The 19394-nt window shown below is 43.8% G+C and overlaps 1 protein-coding gene across 1 annotated transcript; it reads left to right on the forward strand.

Moving 5' to 3' along the window:
- Nucleotides 1-6026: 6026 nt before the first annotated feature.
- LOC147727448 (alveolar macrophage chemotactic factor-like) lies at nucleotides 6027-18982 on the forward strand. The gene is made up of 4 exons (XM_086963632.1): nucleotides 6027-6140; nucleotides 7497-7650; nucleotides 16241-16324; nucleotides 18952-18982. The coding sequence occupies exons 1-4, from the start codon at nucleotides 6074-6076 to the stop codon at nucleotides 18980-18982; spliced, it is 336 nt and encodes a 111-aa protein (XP_086819758.1). The 5' UTR covers nucleotides 6027-6073.
- Nucleotides 18983-19394: the final 412 nt, after the last annotated feature.

A 19394-nucleotide genomic window follows, 5' to 3' on the forward strand; every position in this document is an offset into this window, starting at 1 on the left:
TAATGTATACATTAATGACCTGGAAAAGGCTTTGGTATAAACAGGGGCCGACTTTCCTTATGTTGGGCGAAGAGGACTGCTCGTCCTGCTTTATGCGGATGACGCGGTCCTCATCGCAAGGACGGCAAAGGGTCTTCAGACGCTTCTTGACACTTTTAGGAACTTCATGGTCGATCGTGACTTGGCCTTTAACAACTCCAAATCCTACATCATGCAGGTCGGGATTCGCCCTAAGAAGCAGTACCCCTTTAAAGTGGCTGACGAGAAAGTGCCTCTGACCCCGACATTCTCATATCTGGGTGTTTTAATAGATGACCACTTGAATTGGGGGGGCCTTATCCAGAGATAAAAGGGGAGGTCATAAGGGCAAATGCAGCTATCTTTAACTTTGCTGCAAAAATGGGTAAGCGCCCAATTATATATGTTGAAATTATACCAGGCCAAAAGTGTTGCTATTGCCAGTTATGGGAGCGAGCTATGGGGCTATGCTGTAACTGACGCTCTCCAGGTGGTAAAGAATACTTTTTTAAAACAACTTTTAGGGGTGCCTAGAGGATGTTCAAATTTGGTGGTACATGAAGAAACAGGGTTACCATATATTTCCGATATTCTGGCCTTGCGCCCTTTGTTGTTTTGGCTAAAAACTTGACTAAACAAAGACCTGGTTCTTAATCACCAGTTTTTGAGAGAGGTTCTGAACCTTGAGCACATGTTACGCATTCCATGGTTAAAGTATTTAAAGGGATATTTCGAAGAGCTGGGACATCCAGACCTTTTTTTAAAGCCTGATTTTGTTACCACTTCGGATGAGGAATTTGTAAGGAAGTCTTTCTCTTCTTTTAAAAGGCTCGATAGAGATGGGCTAGAACTGTGTAAACCGAGCGTCCGTAAATTTGTGATGCTAAAAACAACTTCATCCATTGAACCATATCTATTGTGGCCTTTGTCATCCCATGAGCGTTTTTTACTAACTAGGCTTCGACTGGATTATTTTTACGTTTTACTTGTTGTTCCAAAAGGGAGGTGCAGAGGCCAAGTGCTAGCATCCTGTGGCTGCGACGGTGTGTCTCCACAGGACTTGCTGCACTTTATGTTTTTCTATAGATTTTACGAAGTACCTTGCAGGTTTTTTTTAACCCCCTTTTAAAAAAGCTGAATTTTACACAGGTACGCCCAGCTCTCTTTTACCTACAAATGTTGAAACCAGAATGCATTCCACTCGTAGTAGGCTTTTTGAAATCCTCACTGAGATCCAGAAACTGTATGGAAAATGAATAAATCCCCAATTTCAGTAGGTAGCCCAGCACCCTTTAGCTTTAAATTAGTACATCCAACTACTGGCAGCCCGTTATCTCCCCCTATTTTATTATTGAGCCTGCTGTATATATCTTTCTGTATTTTACTGGAGTGTCCATTACATTTTTCTTATCATGAACTGTTTGTTTTTATATTTTTAATGGTGCTGTACAACTTTTATGTTTTTTTCTTAAAACCGAAAAAAGTCTTTTGAAATTGAAATTGAAATGATATTGACAGGCGGTCTGGTCTGGAGGGTTATCTTTGAAGCGGTAGCTTCAGTTAATATGTACCACAGCTTCTGTGGGGCTTGGGCTCTCTAAGGGGGTTTTGGGAGCTCTGAGATTTCTGTGACATACAAAGGACAGGATTTGTCTGAAAGTGAATCTACTGGCTGCCCTCATGGGTGTCCGCAAGGTGGGACAAAGGGGGGCCTAAACAGCAGGACTGACTCTCATGAGAATAATTCCTATTTTTAATAATGATAATTAGCTCACGGTTCGATCCCTGACACCTGTGGCAGCTTAGCTCATCATCATGTGACTCTGGGCAATAGCACACTTAATTCTCCCCGACGTCTCCTAGTGCCTTGAAACCTTAAGGGGTGGTGTGTTCGCGCTTTACAAATACAAATTATAAATACAGCTCTCATGATTGGTAACATAATCTAATATCGCTTCCTTCCCTTGCGCTGGTTGGGGGATGCTGCAGTGATGTCAGACCACATGTGTGTGATGCTAGGCTTAGCAGTGGAGAGATTGCCAGGATTGGCAGGAAAAGGCTCAATCACGTCTGGGATTGGGCAGCAGAACCGTCGACCACTGGTGCTCGGTGAGCTGACAAGTCCAGCTGCTCTCTGTGCGTACAGCAGCATCTCATGACCGTCACTCAGTGATGTGAGGAGAGGTGCTTTCAAGAACACAAAGTCAGTCCAGACCATAGACCCGAGAAGTGAGGTCGACGATTAGGGAAACTAAATGGGAGACCTCGTAAGGTTAACAACAAACCAATGCCAAGATCACCATGCTGCCAAGTATCTATGGTTATGTCATCAGAGGTGAGAGTTGAGTTGTAACTGTCAGTATCTGAGAGACAATCACCCCGACGGCAGAAACACAGTTACGACAAGACAGGGTAAGAAGCTCAGCAGAACACTCGTAATATCAAGTTGCTGCCATGTCCTATGACCATGTTTCACTCCCAGTTTTAAATCATTTTGCACACTGGGAATTTAATCTCAAATTATTAATTAGAAAAATAAGAAAAACTACTAATCCCAGAGTGCAATGTACAATTGGTTAAAAAGCTAGAACTAGCTGATAATGTCACACACGGTAAGGGGACAGTTGGCATCTACACAGTGTATAACAGAAAGCTTTTCACAGTATGTGAAACAACCGCACCAAATATATGTGGGAATGAATAGTGCATAGTAAAGATAGAGGAAAGGGTGCTATGGAAGGGTATAGGGACTAACGGAAGAGCGAGAAGCAATATGAATGAACAAGAGAACACAGGAAAGCTTGAGGAGTTGGGAAGGACAGGATAGTGAAGTTGAGATATTAAAGCAAGAGTGGGATGAAGATAAGGGGAAAAGGTAAAAGGAGAGAGGGACAAGATGAAGGCAAGAGAAAAAACATACATAAAGAGAAACGGAAAAGGACTAGCAATTGAAACAGGAAGAGAATGTGAATGAATGGACGAGAAGGATGGGGAAGCAAGTGGGAAAGAGAGAGGAGTGTGCTAAGAATGTTCTAGTCTGTAAAACAAAAGTATGGCCCGAGCCTCTGGGGCTTTGTTTTCTGATTGACTAGTTCAGGGATTGTTTTAGGAATAGATGAAAATGAAGACCTTCCTGACCCATGAGAAAAGTGGTCAATCTAGGAAAGAATTCACAGATGGAATTACTTTCACCAGAAAGAAAGCATGGTGGAGAAAATAATCACAAGTGGAATCTTCATTGTATGCTGTGTTTTTTCTCGGTCTGCACCGCCAGTAACCCAGCTGTTGAGCATCGCTGCTCCAAACTGTCACTGTACTCCCTACCTCTGTTTGACTTTTAGCAGACTCAGATGCAGGAGTAAAGAGCACAGGGGTTGCTATAGTACTGGTGACAGGCTCCCTGCTGCAGCTTTGCTCTGCCTGTCAATGGCCTATAGGATTCAAGTCATTGCGGCATCCTGAAGTTATGACATGCCAATGTGAGCATCATGTGCGTCTAATGTACCATTACGGTGAATGAAAAGGGCGTTCTTGTTACAAATAATCTCTTTTCACTCCATGATACAACTCCACATACAATAAAGTGCCACTCAAAGTCATTGAAGTGTCACACATAAAATGATGGCAAATATGAAATGTCACACATAACCAATCTCAAAACTTGGCAGCTATGTATTGAGATCGCGTGGCGCAGAGGATGGATGATGTTAAAATTATGTCCATGCCCCATTGTGGACCAATTTGGTTACAGGGCCGCTTTTGCAGCATAGCTGCAAAATCGGCCAAAACCGGCCCCGGCAAATAGCTTGGCCGCACCCCCAACCCACTGGGGGGCCGGCCAAGCACTTTGCCAGGGCCAGTTTTGGTTCCAAGTCCGGCCCTGGTTGTAAATTGAATACTCTCCTAAATGTGGAAGGGCACAAGTCCGCAGCGGTGCTGCTATGGCCACTTGGTGCTTGGCGGTTATGAGATGGCGCTTGGTATACTCTAGTAGTCTTGATGTTTTCATGGGTGGCCCGACAACTTAAAACAATTTCCTCCTGCCGACAGCTCTCCGGGATACGGGGCTGGGAGAGGGCAAGCAGATCAGGGCTCTCTCCCTCGAGAGGGTAGCAGGAGCAGCTGGCAGATGTGTGGCCTGTGACACAGCCCCAGCGATGCCCAGCTCCCCGGTTCGCATACAAGCAGTCCAGCTCGCTGCTGCTGCTGCACGCCGCGCCCTGCTCTGACTTACGCTCTATGTGTCTGTGATAAGCATCTCAGTGGCTTCCAAATCCCAAGAGTAATGCGAAATAAAGATCAAAGAAGGGATGTAAGCGTGAGGTGCTAGGTTTAGTGCCCAAGAGATCACTAAGCGCTTTGAGGAGGCTGAAATGCAACGTATTTCGTGATATACAACTAAATAAATAAATAAGAAAACAAATAGTCATTAAACGGCTGTATTTGTAATGGTGTAGGTTCTAGAAATACAGCGACACACCACATCCCTGTCAATGCCAAAGAACGTAACAGCGCCATCTTGTTCATTTGAACTGTAAATTAAGAAAAGATCTTTGACTAAACTAAAAGCAGCGCGTGCTATGGAAACCTGCAGGCAAAAGAGAAGAAGTAAATAAGCTTTAATGGGTGGAGAGAGACGACCTCAGAAGGAGATTTCTGTGACAAATCTTTACAAAGATACTGCTGCAGGCTAAAATGGCGGAACACCACTTCTAATCCGAAGTTTGGTCAGAGGAGATTGAAACACTGACAGTTTTTGGAGAACATATAGTATTTCTGCTCAGTGCAGAACCGCAATCCCCGCACTTGGTCTCAAGACCGCAGTTAATAAACATAATTATTGACAAAGGGTGCAAGGTTGGAGAGCACGCAGTGCAAACAGGGCGGTGACAGTGAGATGGTGATATATACCACCTACATTGCAGTACATCGTTTTAGCTTCCCACAACACGGAATGGTCACTATTCTCAGGCGTTAGATTTGTATCTATCCACAGGGCCGAGTTGATGATTTGCGAGGCCCTGGGCCGAAAGGGACTGTGGGAGGCCCTTTTAATGTAGTTAAGTGACCAATTCCAAGGAAACCATTCAGAGACACTGTGGGAGGCCCATTGTCCAGCATTTTGGCGCCCCCACAGTGAACTCTCAGCCCACAAGCAATTCTCTCACCTCCATCCTGATAGGTGTAAGAATTGTGGGCTGAGAGTTAACACAGTGGGGGCGCTAACATTTTGTACAATGGGCCTCCCGCAGTGTGTCTGAATGGTTTCCTTGCAATTGGGACAAGGGGAAGAGTCTCCCTCCCCTAGGCCTCCAGACACCATCCCTGAGAGGCCCAGGGAGGGGACCCCTCCCCTGGACCCTAATTGCAAGGGGACAGGGAACAACAGGGCACACGATCACGTTCTGGGCTTCATGCGAGGCCCTGGACAGCTGCCCACGCTGCCCATGCCTAGCGCCGGCCCTGTCTATCCATATAGTGCTTATGACCCCGGCCCTGTCTATCCATATAGTGCTTATGACCCCTGGCGAGGCATTGAAGCACGCACAGGGTAGCCCTTACAGATACTCCACCCGTAAGAGAAGCAAACAGGTTAACTTCCTGGTCCTGCTAGAAGACATCACATTTGCTAAATCACATCCAACTGCTTCTAACAACCAATCAAAACTGTTGACTCATGCAGCACGCTATTTGCTTCCTCCACGGATGCGCGCTATTGTCAGCTGGGCCACGCCCATCCTGTCAGTTACTAGGGGCCTCATTTATAAAAGCCTTGCGCCACTGGTACGTCATGTTTCCCATTTGAAAAGTGACGCACCAGCGGGGCAAGACCTTTATAAATAAGGCCCCAGGTTTTCAGCTGACGCACTACCCGAGGCAGCGCAATTTCATGCAGCCAGGTAACAGGGACAAGTCTGTTGGTTAATCATCCGTGCCAACAAAACGTGAGCTGGTTTCAGTATAAATAGACGCATCTTGCCAGTCAGGCAAACACACCAGGCAGACTTTCCAATCTCCACCGGTGCAGGAGCAGAGAGGGGGCGCTCAGGCAGGCATGCTGGCCAAGCTGATCATTGGGCTTCTGGCGGTTGTGTTGATTGAAGGTCACGATAAGTATGCAGGTAAGATGCATTTCTCCTAAATTATTTTTCAGTCCACAGTGGATGCCTATTGTATAGCATCTGCATTTATATAGCTGATAAGGCGCTCAATCGTTTCTGTGTACACTGCTTTGGGAGCATAATGGCTGGAAGAACGTGTTTGATGCCCGACCTATGTGGGTGATGTAGATGCCGTGTGGGAGGACCAAATTGTGCTCTGTGCTTGCTTTGTGTCAATGCTACTATGCGTAGGGAATAAGGGATAGGAGTTTTATATAACATGCCACCGAATATTTACTAGGTTTCTTCGTCTGTTTAATGCCCAAGGTTATTAAGAACATTAAGCTGGGTCACTGGAATAAAGCGATGGTGAGGGTGCGGCAATGTTCACTTAGTTAAAGACTTGCCGCATAATCCAACAGCTGCCGCATAATCTGCCGCTTTTAACAAAACAAAGTTCTTTATAATTCAAACGGTTCAAAAGATAGTAAAAATGCAGCAACATATGTTGCTGCACAGTGGAAGGCCCTTTGGAAAGGTCCGCTTTCTTTAGCGTATTGCTATGTGGGTGTTCAATGGTACTAATGAGGTGGAAATAATGCCCAGATAGTGCTAACAAGTGTGAAAATGAAAAAATAATGAAGTCATGCAATTACACAATGTGCAGCATAATGTGGCTCTCCCTTGCCTCATAATTTCAGGGACCCTGACTATAGTGTTTTCCGTTTCTCCGTATTGGTTAATTTCTAGAGGTTAGTGATAACGTAGAGTATGCTTCAGCTTTAAATGCTGAGCACTTAAAACAGACTTTGGTGAGTGCCACATGGCGAATTCTGGCAGATCAAGGTGAAAAGGCACTGACTGGCTCTTCACAGAAAAAGATTCAAAATACACATTGATTAATGATCGATTAACCAGACTGCCAATAAAAGCAACAGTGGTAGCAGAACATGTAAAGGAATGTTCGGGTGGCGCTGGACAATCAGCTCACTTCAAATAAGGGCATTAACAGGCAACAAAGGCCTATTCTCAAGGGCAGAATCAGGAAATGTAACAATTTAAGGTTTAGCTTGTCCTGCTGTTTAGCTCTTCCCAAGATACTCGTTATGCCATGACAACACAACCCTACAAACAAACATTGCTTAGTATATAAAGTACAGAAAAGCAGAGAATTCATGTAAGCTTTTTAGAACTAAAATCTGAGCAGGACTGTTTTTTTAAAACCCAGAAGGCATGTTCTAGTAACATTAAGGGGGCATTTATTTTCTTTAGGCTAATTTCCAGTCTTCCTTGTTGAGAGGCATTTTGTCTACGTTATGAAGAAGAAACAATGTGCTCATGAGCAGTGTTGCTGTAACTTTGTATGGTTCATTTTAGAGCCGGAAGAGAAGGTATCCTTTCTTGAGTCCCTGGGGGATGAGAAGCTGCGCTGCCAGTGTATCAAGACAGAGTCCACCTTCATTCATCCTCGACAAATAAGAGCACTGGAGGTCATCCCAAGTGGGACGCACTGCGCACAACAGGAAGTGATGTAAGCAGCAGCTCGAGCGTCATGCTTTTACAAACCGATGTGTGAATCTGATTCAGGAAATGGTAAAACTCCACCATTCACAAGATAAGCACAATTGACAAACGTTAGTACTATCTGCACCTAGATATTTACATATGGCTTGCTTTTTTAAAACACACTGAGCCTACCATACACTGGTGGCTGTATTACACAAAGTGCCACTAGGGCGCAGATGTGCTTACAATATTTGACTTTGGTATAACAGAAAGGGCTGCACACGCTTGTCCGCCCCTTCTATAGTATGGAATGCACTGGTGCAAGTTCTGCATCCATGCAATTCCATGGCGGTGTGCTCTTAGTTGCATTATGGCATGGCCTTATTCAAACTCATGAGTTTGCACCTGCTCTGGGGAAAGCACTTTTTTGTCAAGTAATATGACACAATAACGGCCATCGTCACTCTTTGCATGGGCCACACCTGATGAACATGTGCTTAGAACAGACAAACATTGACAAAGTCAATCAGTCTCGCCTATGCAAGAGTTATTGGCTTTGCCAATGTGTTTTAGCCGGGTTGTACACTAGTGTAGCTGCTGTTCATAATGGCTGAAGGTTTGTGGCATAGAGGAGAGTACTGTGGAGTGAAGTGGTGTACAGTGACATAGAATGGAGTGTAATGGAGTGGAGTGGTGTGCAGTAGAGTGGCATAGAGTGTTGTACAGTGGAGTGTGATAGAGTAGTGTGTCTTAGAGTGGAGTGTCATAGAGTGGAGTGACATAGACTGGCATGTTTAGGTGTTTCGTAGAGTGGAGTGTCATAAAGTGGAGAGTCATTGAGTGGAATAAAATGTGGTGCCATGGATTGGAGTAGAGTGGAGTGAGGTGAGGTGGAGTGGTGTAGAGTGGCATACATGTTTTAGAGTGTAGTGGCATGACAAAGAGTGGGGAAGAGGTGGAGTGGAGTAGAGTGTGGTAGATTGGAGAAAACTGTTGTGGAGTAGAGGGGTGTAGAGTGGAGGGGTGTGGATTGCTTACAATAGAGATGACTGAAGTGTCATAGAGTGGAGTAAAGTGTTGCAGAGTGGAGTACACTGGAGAAGAGTGGAGTTGAATAGAGTGGAGAAGAGTGGAGTTGCATAGAGTGGCATAGAGTGAAGTGGTGTAGAGTGAAGTAGAGGGGCATCAAGTGGAGTGGGGTATAGTGAAGTGGAGTGACATAGAGTTGAGTAGAGTGTCACTGATAGGTGTGAAGTGGTGTAGAGTGGCGTGGCGTAGAGTGGAGTAGCATAGAGTGGTGTACCATGGCGTAGAGGTGTTATAGAGTGGAGTGATGTAGAATGGAAGAGTCTAGAGTGGCATAGCATAGAGTGGATTAAAGTGCCATGGAGTGGAAGAAAGTGTTGCAGAGTGCAGCACAGTGGAGTGCCGTAGAGTGGACTGGAATGGCACAGAGTGGAGTGGAAATAAGTGTCATAGGCCGAAGTAGAATAGAGTGGAGTAAAGTGGCGTAGAGTGTCATAGATTGGAGTGGCGTAAAGTGGCATAGAGTGTCATAGAATATCATAGTGTGGAGTAATGTGGAGTGGAGTGCCGGAGAGTAGAGTGTCATAGAATGGAGTATAGTGGCATTGAGTCAAGTGGTATAGAGGGGCCTTGAGTGTCATAGAGTGGCCCTAGAGTGGAGTGGCATGGAGGGGTGTAGTGTGGAGTAGAGTGGCATAGATTGAAATGGCTTAGAGTGGAGTGGAGTGTAATGTCGTAGTGTAGTAGAGTAGAGTAGAGGGGTGTAGAGTGGAGGGTGTAGAGTGGAAGGTCGCAGAGAGGGTGGTGTGGAGTAGAATGGAGTAGAGTGCAGTTGAGTGATGCAGAGGAGTGGAATGGTGTAGAGTGTCACAGAGTGGGGTAGAGTGGCGTTGAGTGGAGTGGCATCAAGTGGAGTAGAGTGTCAAAGAGTTGTGATGTAGAGCGAAGGGGCATAAAGTGGCATAGCGTAGAGTGGACTAAAGTGTCATAGGGTGGTGTAGAGTGGTGTGCGATAGAGTGGAGTGGAGTGCTGTAGAATGGAGTGGCATAGTGCAGAGTGGAGTAAAGTGTCATAAAGAGGAGTGTCATAGCATGGAGCAGCGTGTCATAGAGTGGAGTGATGTAGAGTGAAGGGGTGTAAAGTGACATAGCATAGAGTGGAGTAAGTGGAGTAGAGTGGAGTGCCATTGAGTAGAGTAGAATGCTGTAGAGTGGAGGAGAGTGGAGTGGAGTAGCGAAGAGTGGAGTACATTAAAATAGAGTCAAGTGGCGTATATTGGAGTAAAGTGGTGTAGAGAAACCTTTAGAGTGGAGTAGCATAGAATGGCATAACGTGTCATAGAGTGGAGTGTCGTGGAGTGGTGTAGAGTGCCATAGAGTCTAACAGAATGGAGTGTTGTAGATTGGAGTGTCCTAGAGGGGAGTAGCCTAGAGTGAATTGGCCTAGAGTGAAGTTGCATACAGTGTTGTAGAGTGGAGCAGCACAGAGTGGCATAGAGTGGAGCAGAGTGTCATAGAGTGGAGTATCTTGAATGGAGTGAAGTGGAGTGTCGTAGAGCGGAGTGGCTTAGAGTTTAGTAGAGTGGCCAACAGTGCCACAAAGTGGAGTAGAGTGGAATGGAGTAGAGTGGAGTGGCTTAGAGTGGAGAAGTGTGTTGTAGAGTGTTGTAGATTGAAGTGGAGTAGAGTGTTGTATGTGGCAGTATCATAGAGTGAAGAGGTATAGAGTGAAGTGGCGTAGAGTGGAGTGGAGCAGAGTAGTGTAGAGAGGAGAGGAGATGTGTAGAGTGGAGTAGTTTGGTGTAGAGTAGAGTAGAGTGGTGTAGACTATAGTAGAGAGTGAGTAGAGTGTCGTAGAGTGGAGTAGCATAGGGTGCTATGAAGTTTCGTAGAATGTAGTGGAGTGGCATAGCGTAAAGGTCTATAGAATGTCAAAGTGTATTGTGAAGCAAAGTATTGTAGAGTGGACTGTCGTAAAGTGGAGTAGAGTGGAGTTGAGTTTCATAGAGTGAACTTGCCTAGAGTTGACTAGCGCAGAGTGAAGTATGCATGGCGTGGTAGCGCACTGCCATTACAGAAAATACAATTTCAATTCAAATGACCATTACATTCACTCAGACATACAGTTTTACTGACAAAACTTTACACCACACAAATAATAACGTGTGAAAATGTTATCAAGTGTACTGGTTTGTTTCGATCGTATAAAAATATTTGTTTCTTCCACACCTCTGAATTACACAAAAATTGCTTCATTTGTGCTTTCCTGATTCTAATATAGTGTGACATATTTACACAGTTTATTTACAGACATTAAAATGTTGCTGTGTGCTACACAAAATAACATCCTCTCAACTCACATGGGTGCCCAGCAAGATTGTCACATAAATCCTCTCACTTTGAATTCGTAGAAAGGAAAGTAAACACCATGCTCTCTTAGAAGACAGAGTCTGACATTTGACCTCTGTCTTTGAAAGCTCAGCAAATATGACAAGATAAGAAGAAAATATAAAGGCGAGTTTACAAAAAGCAAACACGTGGGTAAGAATACAAGGAGCAATGGTGAACAGGCTATGAGCCACAGGAGGGACAAAAACATCCTGGACAGTCCAATCAAAATAATGCCAGTAAATAGTAAGCAAGCAAATGTGAGTTACAAGCCACAAAGCCAATGAAAAGCAATGGGTAGAATGCATTCCCAGAGAAGATTTCAAATTGTCCACAAGATGTCTTTGCAAACCATGTTCGGCCTAAAAATGACTGTGCTCTGGATTTGTGGAATTCTACACAAGGAGTCTCAAGTCAACAATATGCACAAGACTCAAGATGCACAGAAAGGCGAAACGCTTACCTTTAGGCACAAATAACTTTTGCACCATTTAACGTTGCTGCCAAAACATCACAAACAATGTATTTTGCTTTTGTTTGATTTACTGCAGTTTTATGCACATTGTTTATATAGGCCAAGGCTTGTAAAGGATTTTTCAAAAAGTACCAAAAGCTACTGCTGTTAAGAAATCCAGTGTATTTAACACGTGGACAGTTTATTTTATGTACTTTTGCAAAACAGGCGTAATCTTTTCAGAACAATCTGAGTATTATGTAAATAAAAAATGTATTTATATCTGGGCAGATGCAACAAACAGTCTACTTTTACCTGCAAACTTAATGTTATGCTGTTTGCCGATGGAGGGCATGGAATTAAATGATTTCATAACAGACCATTTTGGACATTTGGAGACTTTGCAAACAAACCTGCAAATCACCTCCTGCAGAAAATGCAAAAATACACTTAGTGGGACATTTCTAGCACATGAGGACTGTATTACTCACAGACAGGAACAGTGTGTCTGGTTACCCAGAACAGGCAAAAATTCTGGCATTTCACATCTGAGTAGAGTGCCTCAATGAAAGAGGGAGTTGCGGTTTACATTGCAAATTGCCTTTTCATCTAGAGGCAGAACGGTTTCTTGTGTGTAAAATCATAAATGGAGTGAAAATCTTGTTTTTGCCCACTAGCTGTTGGAGTGAGGATATATCTAAATGCTTCTATTACCAGTCGCGGCTGGTGCAGGTAAGAATAGTGGAGCGTGGGGGGGAGTCGACAGACGATGATGAGGGAAAATAAAATATAAAAAAATAAAATCTGCTTACCTTGATGCGACGAGAGCAAGGTAACTGGTTTTCTTTTTTTTTCTTTTTTTCCCTCTTCTGTCGACTCCCTCCTCGCCGCACCCCCGCCCTACATCTCTTATCTGCACTGGCCGCAACTGTCTACTAGACCAGTAAAGGGTTTTGTTTTCAATTTGAATGCCAGGGTTTTCACTTAATGTTGCTCTTAAAAATAGTTTTCTGATAATTCTCAGCAGGTCTTACCGGTCAATATTAATCAGGGGAAAAATGGACAGTGTTTACCAGAACACACCAGTTTTGATGAAGCAAACACAAAAATCTGCCATATGAAAGCTAACAAGAGACAAAAATGAAAACAACAAAAAAAGTTTCACAAGTTACCATGTAAAAGTTATCAAAAACACAGCAAGATTCTCCGGAAATGCAGAAGTTTTGTACTTTCAACAACGTTTCACACAATGAATATGTCATTTAACATAATGTAAAACTCAACATTTTTGGGTGTGAGGTAAATTGATCAGTGTCTCAAGTGGTTACATTTTGAAAGGAAGACTAATTTCAAAAGTAGACCGGTTGAAAAATGGAAATCTAACGCTAAACAGTCAAATTGCAATTTGAAATGACACATAATGAAATTTAAAGTATGTTTAACACAAACTGCTTTATAAACATTATGTAACTAACTATCATTGCAAATCTTGCATTGTGCCATAGTAGCACAAACGTTAGGACAGCAATGACTGCTAAAATAAAACTGTCTAAAAAGAAGATGACAGTGATAGCTCACAATATTGGGACTGGTATTTAAACAGTGATCGCTGTATGTTTTCACAGAAAGTAATCACAAGCTACAGGCTAAGGGGCCGATTCACAGAACTAACTTAAGACAAAATCCTGAACTTACTACTTTTGGTTTTCACAGAAGGCATTTAGTAGTAGTAAAGTTAGGATTTTGTCTTAAGTTTGACTTAAGACAAACTTAAGACAGACTTAAGACAGACTTAAGACAAACTTAAGACAGACTTAAGACAGACTTAAGACAAACGTAAGACAACATCCTAACTTAAGTCTGTCTTAAGTCTGCCTTAAGTCTGCCTTAAGTCTGTCTTCAGTTTGTCTTAAGCTTGTCTTAAGTCTGTCTTAAGTCTGTCTTAAGTTTGTCTTAAGTCTGTCTTAAGTCTGACTTAAGTCTGCCTTAAGTCTGTCTTAAGTTTGTCTTAAGTCAAACTTAAGACAAAATCCTAACTTTACTACTACTAAATGCCTTCTGTGAATACCAAAAGTAGTAAGTTTAGGATTTTGTCTTAAGTTAGTTCTGTGAATCAGACCCACAGACACAGAGAGAGCATAGCATTAGAATGAATACTGTCAAATCACCGCAGAGTCTTCATTGCAAAAGTAAAATGTATACCACTGCTCCCAATACAAATTACACCACACTTATTCTCCCCTATATCTGGAAAAGAGCAAATACCTCTAAAGCCTCTATTGCCACATACAGAAACGTTCATGTAATATGCTTCTTAAGTGACCAAATTAATCTTTCACAATCAAGGAATTATTTAAAGTGAATACATTGCAAAAGAAATTATGTTTTTGCATTTTTTTAAAGTCAGCAAATATACATATCAACTGTTTTAGGTACTTAACTGCCAGTACCTATCGCACGTAGATTGTCAGTTAGCATATATGATGTAATGTAAAGAAAGGAACTAGGAGATAGGCAGACGCACCTAGGCAGGAAGAGATGGCGGAAGCTGGATGAAAAGTGGAGTTCTCTGCCCTGGTAGTTCCAGAGAGCATAGCCAGAATATGCTCTCACCATGAGTAAGTAAAGGAACTTCTCAGAGCAGATGGAAATTTTTTAGTGTTCTATGATCATTAGCCAACATCAGGTTGGTACCCACAAAGATCCTGACTCTGTTCTACCCATTGTCCTATGTTTAAGGGCTAAATGATTGCTCCGTGCTACCAGGTACGTTGGCCCAGGTCAGGGCCGGCTTCAGCACTGGTGTCACCCGGTGCAACAGTCTTTTTTGGCGTCTTCCCACAGTGACCTTCTCTACAGAGTCCCTCACTACCACCTCCAACAGTGCTGCTCATAGCTCCAAAGCCCCTCTCTCACAGGCATTTAATTTGTTTTATAGCGCAACTCATACCATACTGTCAGAGCACTTTACATCACACACACATTATACAGAGACAATGAATCATGCGTGTGTAAATCAGTCTATCCAAAATGTCACACAGGACAATGAGGATTACAAAGTGTAGAATTACCTCATCCACTTTCGTAGGAAATATATTTTAAGAGTGTTTTTTCTGGAGAAGCACAAACTCAGGATTTAAAATGTACCGCAATGTTTGGGGATGGCTTTACTAATAAAAATTTATTTCTACCCAAACTAAGCCATTTAAGCAACTTTAGGATAATGAAAGATTGGGAAAAAAACATAGCGTTCTAACCTAAACCATACAGTTTGCATGTAGCTTTTTGAGGACACTTCATAGTTTACTTTATTGATATATAACAATTGTAACTTATGAAATGCAAGTAACAAAAGGATCTATATGAAAAAAAACAGTAACACACGGGGCCACTAGACAAAATTCCAGGAACATTACTCACCAGAGTTATCTTGCCATTTTTATTGTTGCTTGAAAACTTCTGGACACAGAAGGATTTAAATACAGCATCCGTTCACCCGCGCTCTGCTCCAGGTGCAGCTGTATGGTCACCAGGACCAAATAACCAACCCTTTGTGCCAGGTTTCCATTGCTTTTGCCATGCAAACCAGTGCAAAGTGCTTTGGTGGTATGTGCTTTTCAATGCAAACCACGAGTTGCATTGGAAAGTTGGCCAAAGTGAACCATTGCGCTACTTTGTGCCAAGGGGATGTTCCATGCGTGATCAATGGGCTTTCCCATGCAGCCATCAATGGGTTTTGCCGCCAATCGCTATCTACTACCTCTTGTAGAGAGGGATTTGCACAAAAAGCTTATACCTCCTCGAGACAGGAGTAACAGAGGATAAATATTTCCATTTCTCCTTACTTTTTGTACTTAGCTTGTCTGCTGCACTGTACAGCACACAAACAAAGAGGGAAAGACAATAAATCATAATTTGTGTGCTGGAAGAGAACCTCTCCAGTATAAAACCTGTGCCGGAGAAAACACACACACCCTAGCACTATGGAGCAAGGGTGTGTATGTTGGTGCAAGGCAGCTTAAAGGGCACGTTATCTGGGCGAGATAAAGAAAACACCATATCTCAATAGATATGGTGCTATTTTTCACTCTCCTTTTCACGCAACACAGCACAGCACAACACCGTTGGAAGCAGTCATATTTTAGTAAATGTATCCCATTTGTGTCCACTGTCTGAATTTTGCTTAACAATTCAATGGAGTTGTAGTTTTTATTTATTCTAACACACATAAAACAATTTTTAAAAATGAATCCCAAAAATGTTAAAGTTAGGATAGAGTGATATTGTTTCAACTAATTTGCAATATGCAGTGCGTGATTTACCACAAGTCTTCAGAAAAGGTTTTGAAAGTTACAGTGAGGAAATCAATTGCGATTCCAAAAAAATGAGTCATGCTCCCTGCTAGTCAAAGAAAAGAGTAACATAGGATGTGCCAGCATGACTAAAATACCAAACCCATGAATCATTCTACAGTTGTAATTATTGTAGCCTGATTTTACTCATATATTCAATGTTGTACTTCAAATACAAAATAAAGACAGTTTCGGGGTTTGCTGTGAGATTTCAAGGGGCTCTTAAATCGTAGAGAATTGCTCAATAAATGATTGTGCTGTACCCCAAAACTGTGAAGAATGGCCAACGAGGACATTCATGTGTTTGAATTAAATGCAAGCAGAGTGACACTATGGAACTTGTGAAGGGTTACAGTAAAGGGCCCTATGCCTCATCCATACTTTTGTATTCACAGACTCGTCCTAAAAGGGGGGAAGGAAGTATGTGTTGATCCCAACGCCATATGGGTGAAAAAGATTCTCAAGAAGATTTTGCAAAGGTAGGAAATCCGATGCTTATAAGATATAGTCCACTACCTTTAATTTCCTATTGAGAAAGGAATATTTCCAGATAGGTTGAGATAGTTGCGTGAATTGGCTGTGTGTGTAGAAATGTAATTGTTAGATAAACGATGAAGTATTTTTGGAACATATTTGTTTCTAAGTAATAAGTAAATATTAACATTTTGCCATACTGTTTCAGACTGCCCTGCTGTAGCTGCAGAGGAATGAGCTGCTTTTTTATTTTTAGGTTTCACCTGGCGATCCGCTGCGCAGCAGCGTTCGTGCAGGCGAAAACTTTTGTTTACCAATATGGGGCTTTGTCCCGCCTCTCTGTTCCATTGGCTAGCTCCATAAATGGAGGCTAGCCATTCGAAGAGAGAGGCGTCCGTCATTGTCCGAGGTGATTCGTGGGCGTTCCGTAATTTTTTTCCCTCTCTGCCCCTTTTAAAACGTCATGCGGCTGTGGGCGGTGGTTTATTTTATTTTTTCCAGACTTTTTGGGGGTCATTCCTCCAGGCCGACCGCCGCCGGAAGAAGTCCAGGTGAGTGCTCCCCTCTCCTCCCCTCTCGCTGTCCGTGTGCCCGTTCCCGCGCCACTTGTAAATGCTTGTTTTTGTGCCTATTTATATAGCGCAAACTCGACCTGAAGGTATTGGAGCGCTTTACATTACACCTTCAGGCACGGGGATTTGCCCAGATTCAAAGGATGTAGACGCAACCCCGTGGCTGGAACCCTGGTTTCTAGCACCAAAGTCGGCAATTTAGCCGACAAACCACATCTTCTCCCTAGTTGAGTGGGATAACCAGTGGGTGATATTTCGTTTTTAAAAAATCGTTCCGGACGAAGTTTGTCCTCAGCACGGTTTAATGAGCAGACTAGGTTTAGGCAGTCGTAGTGATTGTACTGATTCCCTGTTTACTCACACGCCCTCCTCGGATCCGCACTCAGTGAGTGACTCTGCCGCTCCCGCCCCTCTTCTGTGCACTCACTCCTGCCAGCAGGGGAAACATCTGTTCCCTATTTCCGCAGCCGGCCGTGCCAGCTCCCGGGTGCGAGCCTGTTTGCCAGATCACAGTGTTTATCCCTGGGAAGGAGAAAATGCGGTTTTGACTATAACAGGAAAGATTTCGGACTGCGGGAGGGACCCAGGAAAGCCATACCCAGGCTCAGAAAAAGCCAGACTTGCCCTTTTCGCTGACGACACTCAGGAGCAGACATTGGCACAGGGCAGTGGAATACCAGCCGCAAGTAACAACATGGCAGAGAAAACACAATATACGAACTCACACAAATGAATGGAGGGAGGGGGGGTGTTGCACGCTGACAGAGTTTTGTAGGTGCCTCGGTTCTGTAACATCGGAGATTTGTGTACCCCCGTGAGATACATTGACAGAGCTGTCTGGGTCATTTACTGGCATATCAGGGCATGGTACAGTCCAAGAGGGAGGTACATTGTAGGAGCTCAGTGGGGCAGTAGTAAGACTTCAAGAGATGCTTCAAACCAAGAGTGACACTGAAGTAGTCCGTGTTGTCTTTGTAATAGTGCTTTGGGAAGATGTTGGAGGAACAAGTGTGAGGCTCACTGACTAGTATGCTGTCGTTCAAGTATGATGTGTGTTGAAGTAGTTCGTAAGTTCAGGGATTTTGCCTGTTGGGAGTGAGGTGCATTGATATAAGTCTGTGGTAATTGCGATATCTGGGTATGTTATACGTCAGCTGTGAGTTACATTTGCAGATCTCTAAGGAGCCTAATATTGGACACCAGAGGATGCTGCAGATTAGACGTGAGGTACATTGAAGGAGCTCTGAGGGGACACCCTAGGATGCTCCAGGTCAGGACTGAGGTGCATTGATAGAGCTGTAGATGGCCAATACTGGGACACCAGCGGCTGCATCAGGCATCAAGTAGGTATACTGACAGATCTCTGTGGGGCCTCGAGACATAAGGGATGCTGCAGACTAGACCTTAGGTGCAATGACAGCCCCCCATCAGCTACCTGTTTTGGGTTTTTAGCAATGTTTGTTAAAGTCTAAATTAGCAAAAAACCTGGTAGTCACTGATAACTGTAGACAAGCGTTTCAAGGAAGTTAGTGGCTGCACTGAAAGCACCGACAGTTCATTCATGGAAGGAGCTGGCATAAACATAATGAGGAAAACAGTTTTCAGAGTCAAAAAAGCATAGCAAGCAAATATGAATGGGTTTGAGGAATGTCAACACCAAGTGAAGGTCCCACTGGGGTATCACAAACAGTGTGGTGGGGAATATGTGTGTCAAACCTTTTAATAAAACACATCACAACTAATGATTTGTACAAAAACAGTTGGCCTGGCAAACGTAGAAAGGCCAAAATGACTGACACATAACCTTTTCCAGTCAATACTGCAAAGCCTTGCTGGGCTAAAATCAAAGCAAACAAAAGGACGTCTGACAGCTTCACTTGAAAAGGGTCAATGTCCGGGACGTTGATTAATTTCGTGGAAGGGAGTTTGGCTCCAAGTATGACACCCACCACTTCAGATATGCAAGTCAAATGGAGTTAATTGCCATTTCTCAATCTCCACTCTTGTAGGCGTAGTGTGCGGAAGTTTGAGTGGAGGACCCTTCCCCATTGCTGAGACAGGACATCATGGCAAACTGGCAGCTTTATCTGAAATCAGATGCTCATGCTCAGGAGCTCTAGGTACCTCACACTAATGTTTAAGTCTAGGCTAGTTACTGTTACTTGGGCCCAGCCGTTTGGGAGTTGTTTTCATTTGAGTGGCAAGCCGGACACCAATGGTTTGTTCAGAATAGCCAAGCACTGGAAACATGGCTGTGCTTGCTTCCCTGCCCCCTGCCCCCTGGCTGTGCTTGCTTCCCTGCCCCCTGGCTGTGCTTGCTTCCCTGCGCCTTGGCTGTGCTTGCTGCCCTGCCACCTGGCTGTGCTTGCTTCCCTGCCCCCTGGCTGTGCTTGCTTCCCTGCCTGTGCTTGCTTCCCTGCCCCCTGGCTGTGCTTGCTTCCCCGCCCTCTGGCTGTGCTTGCTCCCCCGCCCCCTGGTTCCCCTTCCCCTGGCTGTGCTTGCT

Source organism: Lissotriton vulgaris, chromosome 3_1 (genome assembly GCF_964263255.1).
Source record: "Lissotriton vulgaris chromosome 3_1, aLisVul1.2, whole genome shotgun sequence".
NCBI lineage: Eukaryota > Metazoa > Chordata > Amphibia > Caudata > Salamandridae > Lissotriton > Lissotriton vulgaris.

Bases quoted from the DNA above. Each gene is read 5' to 3' on its own strand.
- LOC147727448 (XM_086963632.1), top strand. From the start codon at position 6,074: ATGCTGGCCAAGCTGATCATTGGGCTTCTGGCGGTTGTGTTGATTGAA. The intron at 6,141-7,496 runs GTAAGATGCATT...GGTTCATTTTAG, and splicing joins AGGTCACGATAAGTATGCAG to AGCCGGAAGAGAAGGTATCC. The intron at 16,325-18,951 runs GTAGGAAATCCG...TTGCTGAGACAG, and splicing joins CTCAAGAAGATTTTGCAAAG to GACATCATGGCAAACTGGCA.